This window comes from Candoia aspera, chromosome 9, assembly GCF_035149785.1.
Source record: "Candoia aspera isolate rCanAsp1 chromosome 9, rCanAsp1.hap2, whole genome shotgun sequence".
NCBI classification, from domain to species: domain Eukaryota; kingdom Metazoa; phylum Chordata; class Lepidosauria; order Squamata; family Boidae; genus Candoia; species Candoia aspera.
Window position 1 is genome coordinate 19,613,700 of NC_086161.1, and position 12,777 is coordinate 19,626,476.

General features: G+C 41.2%; 1 protein-coding gene across 1 annotated transcript in view; it reads left to right on the top strand.

Moving 5' to 3' along the window:
• Positions 1 to 1,942: 1,942 nt before the first annotated feature.
• Positions 1,943 to 12,777, top strand: part of PIWIL2 (piwi like RNA-mediated gene silencing 2) — a 30,913-nt gene continuing 20,078 nt past the window's right edge. The window contains exons 1-9 of the mRNA XM_063310900.1: positions 1,943 to 2,046; positions 3,000 to 3,117; positions 4,818 to 4,942; positions 7,320 to 7,400; positions 8,030 to 8,143; positions 9,564 to 9,752; positions 10,251 to 10,335; positions 11,122 to 11,211; positions 12,368 to 12,508. Coding sequence (XP_063166970.1) covers positions 1,946 to 2,046; positions 3,000 to 3,117; positions 4,818 to 4,942; positions 7,320 to 7,400; positions 8,030 to 8,143; positions 9,564 to 9,752; positions 10,251 to 10,335; positions 11,122 to 11,211; positions 12,368 to 12,508 — 1,044 coding nt within the window. The 5' untranslated portion in view covers positions 1,943 to 1,945. The remainder of the gene's footprint in view (positions 2,047 to 2,999; positions 3,118 to 4,817; positions 4,943 to 7,319; positions 7,401 to 8,029; positions 8,144 to 9,563; positions 9,753 to 10,250; positions 10,336 to 11,121; positions 11,212 to 12,367; positions 12,509 to 12,777) is intronic.

Sequence of the window (12,777 nt, forward strand, 5' to 3'; positions counted from 1 at the left end):
AGTGTAGCTTTATTATTGTGTACTGTTGCTGTTATATTGGCTGTAGCTATTGCTTTTGTGTACGACTTATAGTAGCCTTGCCTGAAGTAATTTAGAAATTCATAAATAAAATCCTGGAAGAGTGGTCAGTTCTGTCCAATGCTATTATTTCCTGCGTGAATGATCCACCAAAGTAACCAGGAATCTTTCATTCCTGAATTTGAGTCTGAACTCTGACACTAGGCTGCAGCAGATTTAAATTTAAATTGGTTTCCTCCAAAATCATTTTGAGTTGAGAAGCTACCATTATCTCTCATTCTTGAACTGGGAAGAGAAGGTTAGAGACAGGGAGTAGTTGTCCAGATTCAGAAGTGTAATCAAGATTGCTACAAAAACCAAAACACTTTTTCTTGACTGATCCTTTTAGGGTACTGGAGATCATCTCTCTTTTAAGGATTTGTAATTCTTGGGCATATTCTTTGGGCTAAAATGAATTTATTTTTAAGGACTGTTTTAAGCTATTGGGCTGCACCAGTTATATTGACAAATATCTCGGATACCCATAATCCAAATGCCTTTGGCTAAATATGTGCTCAGTTTGGAGTACGTGCAAACAGAATAGAGGCTATTTTCAATAGCATAAGTGAAGGAAATCTTCAGACTGAGTCCTCTGAATGTATTAGCTTTGATGAAATCCTCTAGATTGTCCTGGTCTTCAGGGAAGATAAGCTGTGAAAAGTTCTTCCCAACTTGTTCAGAAAAGAGTAAGAAATTGGGCTTGGAGTAGGTGTATGGGGCAGAAGTGGTGTCCAAGAAGCCCAGCAAATACAGAGTAGATGGCACCTAGAACAGTAATCCTGTTTGTAAAGATATATCTTGTTAATACCAAATTTTAGCACATCCATCATCCAAAAATGGTTCTTATTGCTGTTCTAATTCTTTGCACCTTGGAGCGTAAGCACTACTGAACTGAAATAACAGGCAGTCCTAGACTTAGAATTGCAGTTGGGACCAGGATTGCCATTGTAACTTGGTGCGGATGTAAAGCGAGGCATCATGTGATCTCACTGACTTATAGCAATCCTAGCGTTCCCCATTGCAGTCATTAACCGAGAATTGTGGTCATTGAGTACCCATTCCAATCCAAGCCATTCCGGGCTTGGTTTCTCCCAGTCTGAGCCTCATTAAGGTAAGGGATTGTCTCCAGCTCCCTCCCTTTGGCCACCCTGCACCCTACCTTGCAGGGCAGCAAGCAGCCCCAGACCTGCATGGCTCTGGGGCTGCTTGCCATGCCCTGGGAAGTCACAGCCACCCCAGTACAGTCCCTGTCGCCCATGCCACCATGCATCTGAGACCCCTGCCGCCCATGCTCTGCTGCCCCAGCCGACTATTGCCGCCACTGCCACCTTGATCCTGCTGCTGACAAGGTGTGCCCAGTCTAGCTGCTGAGCCACATGGGGCTCACTTTGTGCTGCAAGGAAGTGGGGGAAAGGCTGCTTTTGGCTTTTTTTCCCTTCTTCCCAGCCCGAAACCAGCCCCATACAGCCTAGTAGCTAGGCTGGGCATACCTTGTCAGCAGCAGGAGCAAGAAGATGGTGGCCAAGGTCAGCTGGGGCAATGGAGCAGAGGGGGGCAGGGGTCCAAAGGGGCATAGAAGGCAGAGGAGGTAGGCAGGTGGGGGGAATTGCAGCGCCCCTGCGGTTGTAGGTGTGGGTGGGCTACTAAGTGCCCAAATTTTGATCACATGCCCCCAGGGGTGCTGTAATGGCTGTAACTTCAGGCACGGGTTGTAGGTCCCTTCATTCAGCGCCATTGTAACTTTGAACGGTTGCTAAACGAATGGTCGTAAGTCAAAGACTACCTGTACAGTATTCATGAGGTTCAGCTGCCTCATGCCTTTATTATGGTACTATCTTTCTCTTAAGTGAAACAGAAATTATTCTTCCATCCTTCCAGAGAACCATTTATGAAGCAAGGGTGGAAAGGAAGCCTGATCCCTTTGGCACTGAATCTGATTCGAATACACTGCAAAAATGAAGCTGTGTATCAGTACCACGTGACATTCAGGTAGTAGTCCTTGAATCTTGCTCTTTCCTCAACAGTTGAGGGCAGTTGCTTTGGGGATCTGTAATGGCTTCAATAGCTGAATGTGGGCAGAAGTAATCTAGCACCTTTTACTCAAGCCATTCTCCAAGTTGTAGTCCAACTGATATGCTTCTTCCCCTATTCTTGGAACTTTTATATGCTAGAATTTAAAGGAACATAAATCGTGTTTTTTAACCCTTGAGGCTATGTGGAATATCGTTCGCATTTTCTAACCCTTGAGGCTGTCTTGATAAAGTGCTTTTGAAAGCATCAGTTGCTGGCTTTGCAAGGTGGTCTTGACAGAGCTAAGAAGGCATCTGTGGTTGGAAGATTGTTACTCCCAACCAAAATATTTATTGTCTCCAAGGGCAGAGGTCCTGCCTCAGGCGTGGAAGCCGGCTGGGTGACCCTGGGCCAGTCCCTCTCTCTCAGTCCAATTCACCTCATAGGGTTGCTGTTCTGGGGAAAAGAGGAAGAGGGAGTATTAGGTATGCTTGCCACCTTGAGTTGTTTATAAAAATGATAAAAGTGGGGTAGAAAATAAATAAATAATCTAGCCAGTCTGACTATTGTTGCTGCAGCATTAAAGTTTTTGGAGAGACTGTCTGGTGGTGTATATCAGTTGATGACACAAGGCTGTATGGAACCTGAACAGTTTCTTGTGGAAATGCAGCCTAGAGGCCATACATCTCCCTTGATGCTGTCTTTCATTGGAATAGCGTAACCACCAGCACATGGAGGCTGCTTTTCTATTCACAATATCAAGAAATCTTGAATGTATATTTTTCAGACTGGATTTATCATTTTAGGTTTTGTGATAAACTAAGACAGTGCAGCTTTTGGTTAAGGTGAACAGAAACGCACTTTTTTAAAAAAAAATAAAACTGTACTGCCGGCATCATCCATTTTTTCTTAATTTTCCTCTTGTCTTCCAGCCCAGATGTGGAATGTAAAAGTATGCGTTTTGGGATGTTGAAGGAACATAAATCGGTGACAGGAGACATTACCGCATTTGATGGCTCTATTCTCTATTTACCTATCAAGTTGCCTCAAGTAAGGCTGGAGGAAGAAACAGAAGAGTTTGCTGCAACAAATCTATTGAGTGTTTTATCAGTGCTAGGTGACCCCCCCCAACCCCCACTCTCTTTGGATGGAACACCACCTGAAATTCCTCTGTCATGTAGGAATAGCAAAGCTGATACTGAGCTTGAGGTTTTTCTAGTCCTAGTGACAAATTTCTTGTTCAAAAGACAAATAGAAACAGTGGTTGTATATTTCTAAAGACCTGTTATTCACACATAAAGGAGATAAAAAGAATTTTGGATTAAAGCATTCTCTGCTCTGCAGACTGTCTGAATGTTTCCTTACCCATCTGTGAGCTTAGAATTGAATGGTGCCCTGTTTGTTTATTCTTCTGAGTTATCCTGCAACTGAAAGGTATGTGATAATATTGAAATGCACCTTGTGAAATGAGCGAAAGGGAGCAACTTCCCTTCCCCCTTTCCCCGTTGACCTTGTGATTTCTCCAGTTGCAATAGATGACAGTACAGCTGAATTCCTCAAATGACTATATAGCTTGGCTGTATCAATGGGCATTATATTAGTGGAGAGCTTTTTGTTCCAGATACTTGTTGATCCAGTTATATACCTGTCATATGGGTGCCCAGAGTGGTGTACTTGGGTAGTCCCCTCCTATTCAGCCCATCACAACTATCCCATGAGGTGGATTGAGCTGAGAGAGACTAGCTCATCTAGTTTGCTGTGGTTTAAAGGGTACTTGAACCAGCATTACCCTGGTCCCAACCCAACATCTTCATCAGTGTAACCCTGAAAGTATTGGAGATCTAAAATCGATTTGTTTTCTAGTTCAAGGTTTTGTAAGAGAGAACATTACATTAAGCATGAACTTACTTTCAAAGGTGCCTCTTCAAGATCTGTACACACATTGGGGAAAAAAGTAATCTTAACAGAAAACAAGACTTGGCAGTATAAGCAAAAGAATAAGTATATTAGTACAGTATGCAATTTCAGCGGCAACAAAATAATAGGGCATAGTTATAAACGATGGTTTATTTCACTTGTGATTTATGCTTCTCTTTGTCTTTATTTTGGGTTGATAGACTAATATGAAAACAAGTGACTTGGAAAAACAAAACAGTCTGAAATGTTACACTTGTCTTAAAATGGCTAAGTTATACATTGCATCTGTTTAAAAAGGTAAAGGTTTCCCTTGACGTAAAGTCCAGTCGAATCCGACTCTAGGGGGCGGTGCTCATCTCCGTTTCTAAGCCTTGGAGCCGGCGTTGTCATAGACACTTCCGGGTCATGTGGCCAGCATGACTCACGGAATGCCGTTACCTTCCCGCCGAAGCAGTACCTATTGATCTACTCACATTTGCATGTTTTCGAACTGCTAGGTGAGCAGGAGCTGGGATTAACAACGGGAGCTCACCCCGCCGCGCGGTTTCGAACCACCGACCTTCCGATCAACAGCTCAGCGGTTTAACCCGCAGCGCCACCGCGTCCCTCAAAGTTATACATTGCATCTGTTTACTGCAATATTTATTTGCATACAGTTACTGCAATTGCATACATTTACTGCAATTGCATACATTTACTGCAATAATTATTTATTGCGGGAACTGGAAATGATGACTATTTTGTAGTTTACTTTGTAAAGAAAATTCTTTTGGAATTCTTAAGCTGTCTTACCTGTGTTTGAGTTCTGATAGAATATATTTCTTCTACTTTAGAATATTGACCTGAAGTGTCGAAGAAGGACAGATGGAATGGAAATCGGTTTAAAGATTCAGCTGACCAAAATTCTGGAACCGAGCTCAGATTTATGTGTCCCATTTTACAATGTTGTTTTCAGAAGGTGCGTAATTACGGCTGTCTCACATCTGGACTTGCATCCCATTTTATTTTAATTGAATTTATGTTTGTCAAATAAATTGAGCTGAAATTTATCTTTTCAGAGCAAGAGCAAACATGTGACTGAATGTTGATAAGCATGAATGACACTAACATCCCTTAACATTTCTAATTTGTGTGAATAATACTTCAGGTTGATTAAATGAGCATGGGCATTCTTATTTGGCATGTCACAGCAAAAGCTTGATTGACCAATTCTAGAAAAACTTTGCGCAGTTAATAGTTCAAGTACAATACTAACTCATATATTTATTTTAAAGCCAGTTTGTTTCAACATACAGCATTACAACTCTAAATCATGAATCTGTGTGTGTCTGCTCAGAAGGAAGTGTGCAGCTTACACAATGAAAAATGTCCTTGGTGCCAAGTATGCAATTTAATGTAATGGGTGAGCTAATTTTACAACTGGGGTTTTATACAAATGTGCTGTGCAGAAGAAGGATGGGATTTAACTTTTTGTGCTGTGTGATGAGTAATTATATGGCTATTACATGAAGTATAAATGATGTCAAGGCTCTGTTTATTTTTAAATGGATATATGTTATACAGTAGTGGCCAAATGGTAGACATGTGATTTCAGCACAGGTAAAAGGAGTGATTATAAATTATTCTGATAGGTTCTTTTTCTTGGTGTTTGAAATTGCCTCGATTTCAGTAAGTCTGCTCCATTCTGGAAGTATATCAGTATTCTCTGTCAGCAATACACTTCACTGCAGCCTGATCTAATCAGCTTGTACTTAGGATTGAATTCAGTTTTGGGCCACCTCCTCTGACCACATAGAGAAGTACAGTGTAAGATTATATACAGTAATGCATTCTTAAGAGGGGAAAACCCTCATTGGCCTTTTGATCAATCTCTATTTTAACCGAAGAGCATGGGATAGTGGAAGCTTTTCTGAGTTCTTTGCACTTGCTCATCAGGCTAGAGAAGAAAATGGGAGTCACTATTTAGAGTAGAGTAGAATACTTTATTGGCCAAGTATGATTAGACATAGGGACACGGCGCTGCTGAGCTTGCCGATCGAAAGGTCAGCGGTTCGAATCCGCGTGACAGGGTGAGCTCCCGTTGCTAGTCCCAGCTCCTGCCAACCTAGCAGTTCAAAAACATGCCAATGCGAGTCGATTAATAGGTACCCCTTTGGCAGGCAGGTAACGGCGTTCTGTGTAGTCATGCCGGCCAGATGACCACGGAAGTGTCTACGGACAAACGCCAGCTCTTCGGCTTTGAAACGGAGATGAGCACCGCCCCCTAGAGTCGGACACGACTGTACTTAATGTCAAGGGAAACCTTTACCTTTACCTTATGATTAGACATACAAGGAATTTGACTTTGGTGCAAGAGTTCTCAATATACTTACGTAACGTCAAAAATAAACAATAGTAAAGTAATGTTACTTACTAAAACTATACAATCAAAGAAAATTGAAGGAAAATAATACTACGGCTATTAACTCACACTCATATTTAAAGGGAGAATTAAGGGACAATATACTGCATCTGTTGTCTAACGTATGTTCACATTTAACAGCATTACTGGTCACGTCTTAGCAGTCATGTCTTACCATACATTATCAATCATTATATCATGCTACGTTAATTAGGAGTTCAACAGAGCAATGGCACAAGGAAAAAACTATTAAAGCAATGGAGCCTGCGTTAAGACTCAGCCTTGAGATGGGAAGTGGAATGATGCTGTTCCACGTCTGCTGCTGTTAGATGCTGGGATGCGCCTGGGTTTGGGGTTGTGCTTAGGAATTTCCTGAAAGAAAGAACCAGATGCAAAGAGACTGACACCAGACATGACTTATCAGAAACATGGTGTGGGTGTCCTTCACATCCAGGCCATGAAACAAGTGGCAGGAAGTTCTTACTGGAGAAAGAGGTGCAAGTCTTAATCCTGGCTCTGATCTAAAGATGTTTGATAACGAAATCCTGCTGATCTTCTTTGCATTGTTGGCACCGTCTCCACCAGCCCCGCCCTTGACTCTTCCCTGCTAACTGCTGAATTAATTGCTGCACTTGGGCTTGTGTTCCTAGAGAGAGAAAGATTGCCAAACCTGGGTGTGGCTGTGACAGCTTGCGTACTTTTTGGTGCGTATTTTCAGATACTAACTTTTGCGTGGGATTTCTAATTTTTCTTAAGGCCAACACGTCAAGAAAGGAAAAGTTTCACGAGAGGCTAGTGTCTTACCTTCTATTCTCTCTTATTAATGGGACTGGCAAAGGAATAATGGGGTTTTTTGTGCCATGAGTTCAGGCCTTAACTAGCCATCTCCATTTCCCAGTGTTTTTGTTACCTTAGTTTTTTTATTTCATTCTAGAGTGATGAGGATTTTAGATATGAAACTTGTTGGAAGAAATTTCTATGATCCTACCGGTGCTACTGTGCTTCAGCAGTACAGGTTGGTATGTTGTTTTGTGCACTCCAGTGTTTCAGCAAATCCTTGTTCATGGCCTGTTTGATTATTTGAAATATATGCTGTGCAATGGAAGCAATATTTTAAAATATATGTATGTGCTATTATATTTTCACACATTCTAGAGCAAAAACTTAGTAGAGGCAAATTGAATCACTTTCTCTAATTGCAGGATATAGCAAAAACAGCTGCCTTGTACATCTGGAAAGACTAAAATGCAGTGGCATATTTTGGTGGATTATTTTATTCATTTATGTGTGGAATTCATCAACGGCCTCAATCCTAGTGAGCTCTGGGTGGTCTATGGATATTAGAGCAACAATAATAAATAATATATAGCATTAGATGATAATTCCATCATGTAATATATTTTAATTTTACTGTCCCATCAGGATGTTTGTTCTGTGGCTGTGTGTTTTAATACTGTAAACTAAGCTGTCTCATCAGATGCATATGATAACCGTGGTGGGGATTGTAGACAGTGAATAGAGTGTAGCAATTATTAACTATGACTGTTCATGAAATCATTTTGACTGAATTTTTCAATTAAGCAGTTTCCCTTTGAGCTTGAAAAATGAGTGTCTTCCTTTGTGTGCCATTTATTTTCTTCCAAGGTTGCAAGTATGGCCTGGCTATGCAGCCAGTATCCGAAGGACAGATGGTGGGCTGTTTTTGTTGGCTGATGTTGTTCACAAGGTTATTCGGAATGATTCAGTCCTGGATTTGATGTGAGTGAAAATGTTGATATCTTAGAATGTTGATACTTAGAAAACATTGCGAAGATTGTTAAGGGTATTGTGAGAACTATTCCTATTCCCGCTGTGATACAACAAAACCAGTGGCTAACCAAGATGGCTCCTGAAATTTACTTTGTTAGTCCTGAGACTCCTAGTTCATCTAGGAGTTGATGCTGAAGTGGTGAACTGTCTGTAGAATAACCTTTAGAAAGAAGAATATTTCCCTGGAAATTGATTAGAATGGAACTAATAGCAAGACGGGCATTTGAGTACCGTGCTTGACAATGTGAGATGAAATGTGCTCAGTTCCAGTGAGAGATATGTGCTGGTCATGATCTGGACACCAGATCTGTCCTTTTTCTTTATGTAAAAGGAAGCCTATATGCAAAGTGGGGAGATCTAAAATGGGGTTCCCTACAGGGAGAGCTTTATCTGTAGGGCCTAAAGACAAAGCTCTCCCTGTACAGAACCTCATTTTAGATCTCCCCAGCTTACACATTCATAACACATTATTTCCTTTGAGAAGCTTGCGTCTTTTACGCCCTTTAATTTGTTCTTTATAATTGTGTATCACTAGTTAGGAAAAAAAAACATTTTTCTCTGTTATAATTTATCTACCTTTTAAAATTTAGTGGCTGCTTGATTCCAAATATTCTGGGTGGCTTACACTTTAAACAGTAAAGAACAATTTAAAAAATCATGTATGTCCAGGAAGAAACATATATAACACAGACAAAAAAAACTGACAGGAGCTCAACATCCATCTTACCACAAGGCTGGTGCGAAGAGTCCAGTTTGGGGGAGTTTAGGAACATTATCAGGATGGTGTTCTGGAGGGCTGGCACCACGACAGAGAATCAAGAGATGGTGTCGATTCTGTGCGTTGTAAACGCTTAATTCTCAGAATAAGTTTGTATTGAACGATGACATATACTAAGTATCTTATATGCAATTCATTATCTGGCTATGTAAGACCATTACACACCAAAAGAGATGATGATAAACCTAGGAAGGAAACAAAAAGGCTACAGCACATCCCTTCCAGCAGCCAACATTCAGATAAGCAGGGATCAGCACCAGACAAACAATCAGACAGAAAACAATACCCCAATCAAGGAACCACCAAGGAGGAAACTACACCCCCACCAAAACTGGCAGGGCAAGTTCCTGCATATAAACAGGCAGCAAACCCCCACTCGCTTGCACTGGTGATGCTACCTGGTTGGGTAGTGAAATGTCTGCAGGCAAACAACCAAGCTCGGGGAGCACCAAGGACTCCAAAGCATTGCAGAGTTAGGGTGAGGTGAGTTTGGCAGATAAGGGTGAGTGCTTAAAGTCAGCTGGTAACTCAAGATGAGACTAGAACCTGGGCCTTCCTGGTTTTTAACTAAGCATTTCTGTTTTCACAAAGGCATGCAGTTTATCAACAGAGTCGGGAAAATTTCCAAGATGAATGTACAAAGCAACTTATCGGCAACATCATAATTACCCGTTACAACAATAATACTTACCGGATTGATGACATTGACTGGAACAAGACACCAAAGAGCAGTTTTACCCTGTCAGATGGGAAAGAAATTACTTTTGTAGAGTATTACAGGTAGATAGTTATGATTCAGTGTTTTTAAATTATTAAGATAAAATGGGAAAGAAAATACTTAATGGGAGTAAGACAGTTGTTTGACTTGTTTAAGACTTTGCTTGTTTAAGACTTGTTAAAGGGTTAACCATTACCAAAGCGACTTTTCTTTGATCTGTTGAATTGTGTCCGATTCTCAGAGGCTGCCTGGACAAGTCCCTGCAGTTTTCTTGGCAAGGTTCTTCAGAAGTGGTTTGCCATTGCCTCCTCCTTAGGGTTGAGAGAAAGTGACTGGCCCAAGGTCACCCAGCTGGCTTCGTGCCTCAGGTGGGACTAGAACTCCCAGTCTCCCGGTTTCTAGCCTGGTACCTTAACCACTAGACCAAACAGGCTCTCTACCAAAGCCATTACTTTGGCTTAATGGGAGTTGTTTTTATTACTCTTTTAGCTATTGATGTTTGATGTTATCAAACAAGTTTTGGTTTTTTTCTTTGAATTCATATAATATTGTCTTTCCAGTAAACATTATGGGATTACCATCAGAGAACTTGAGCAGCCACTGTTGATTCACAGACTTGATGAAAGAAGAAATCCTCCAGGAAAGGTGAGAACCTGAGCAGTTCCCTTTAGAAGCAAAAAAATGGTTGCCATTTGTAATGCAGGCATCACTAGGATGCTGATGGCTTGATTTACATGACCTGTCTCTGAGGTGTCCCAACTTTTCTAGGCTGGGGGCACTTTGGAGTTTTTACAGAGGATTGTGGGAATTCTTATGGAATAGATGTCACAGTGGGTGTGATCACTCCAAGCTTCAATTTCTCCCACCATTCCCTTTAGCCCCCTCCCCCTGCCCAATGCACCCCACCATCTTAGTTTTTTTCTAAATACTGTAGCCAGTTTAGAGGGAGGGAAGCTTTAGGCTGTGATACCCATCACTCTTAAAGAGTGGCCTTGTATGCATAGAGGTGTTCAGGCAGGCATGGTGTTGGAAGCTGGCCATTGTTTGCCAGGCACTTCAGTCTTCCAGATTAAAACTCAAGCAGCAAACAGGAAGAGAAGGTGGTCTTATTAGTGCTAAGAAAAGGCATCTCTGAGTGCTAGGCAGCCAGCGAGTCATATGCCGTTAGCTCTCATGTTAGATATTCTAGCCCTGTACTATTCCCGATACCACTTACAACTTCTATTATAAGGGGAGAAAATTGTGACAATTAAAAAAAAACACCAATCCCTCACCGCCTGTTTGGTTTTCTTGTCCCCATCAGCTTTCCCTTTCCATCCTTATTACCTAATGTGTATATGGTATACATAAACACAGATGATATTAATAATGTATTTCTGTCTATCATGTGTGCTAGTGTGCTAATGAGTTTTGTATTTGATTTTTCTGCAGCTGCAGACAGTTGAAATCCTGCTAGTGCCAGAGCTGTCCTTCTTGACAGGCATTCCTGAGAAGATGAGGAAAGACTTTAGAATCATGAAGGTGCTTGATTATATATTTTATACAGAATTGGAATTTATTTATAAAATTCTCAACCTGTTACATCAAATATTTGGCCTCTCAGCCAACTTTAAATCATAGCTGGCCATTCAGAGTCCCTGGTTATGTTGCTTCAAAGTAGTCCACTGCAACAGCTGAAGCCGCCTCATCTCGCTCTGCTTGAAGAACGATTCCCTTGGCCTCCCAAAGCTCTAGCATGGCTGGGTGGTGAAGTGATGATGACCAACATTTTAAGCTTTTCTAGTCAGCCTAGCCAAAAGTTGTAGTTGCTAATGATTTACTCCTACTCGGATCACAAGACAGTAATGGTATTTTTCTTGTAAAGACATTATTGAACATTTTTTTCAATATGTAGTGGTCAAGGTGTGAGGTTAGATACTAGGAGGCCCTGCTTTCTAGTCCTCCTCAGGCCGACTGGATGACTTTGGTCCAGCCACTCTCTCAGCCCAATCCACCTCATGCGATTGTTCTTGTGGGGAAAATAAGAGGCAGAAGCATAATGTATGCCACTTTGAGTCATATAGAATAAAAAGGTGGGATATACAGTACATCTAATAAGTAAGCTTTAAAAAATGAAGCAGTACAGATCACCCTTTTCAGTCCTGTTGATAACTCCTCTGCAAAGTTAGCTTATCTTACCCCTGTCATTTATCCCTGCCATTTCTTGCAGCGGCTTAAGAGAGCCCTTGGATGCTGAACTGCTTCCTCTTGGATTGTAAGGATGTGTACAAAATGGAAGACGGGTCCTATTTCCAACTCAAAATGATCACATTAGTTTCAGGCTGCTGTTTGGCAGAACTGAAATCTGAAACATTTTTGCCTTGGAATTGGGAATAAATCATGACCTCTGCTATAAACAAAGCTTTATCAAATATTTTATAGGGAGGATTCTGTTCAGAGGTGTCTACAGGATGTGGTTAAAAAAAAAATCAAGATGGTGACCAATGACAGTGTGAACAAAGCTCCTCCTGTTTTTTATGTGCAAAGGCCCCCGATTTCTGTTCTTGTGGAGTCAAAAGCAAAGTAATTGGAGAAGTGCCTTCTTCAAACGAGTGCTTTGCTGGCAGTGAGTTATGTGTGCTTTCTTTATGAATACAAGCTGAAGTGCCTCTTCCTTGTCCATATGCACTCTGCTTAGGACCTTATGCAGCAGATCAACCTGAGTCCTAAACAGCATCATACCTCTCTGCGCCAGCTTCTGAGCAGAATTGAGAAGAATGAGGCTGCCCACAAGGAACTGTCGCGGTGGGGGCTTTGCTTGGATGAGGATGTTTGTAAGGTAAGGAAACTTTGTGTGAGCCTTGCCAGTGGTTTAGCGTTATCTGATGGGATCCTGCATATTTTATGAAAAATTATCTTCACAAAAATAGATTGATCCACTACTGTCTTGATCTTTCTTTGGTTTATGCTAACTGTGTTGCAGAAAATAAATGACTAAGCTATTCTTTTCCCTTTGTTCTGGGATTATTTTTCAGCATCAAGGACAACTGTCTATAACAGAAAATGAATAGACCATTCAGTCCCGGAAAGTGCCAAGAATAATGTTAA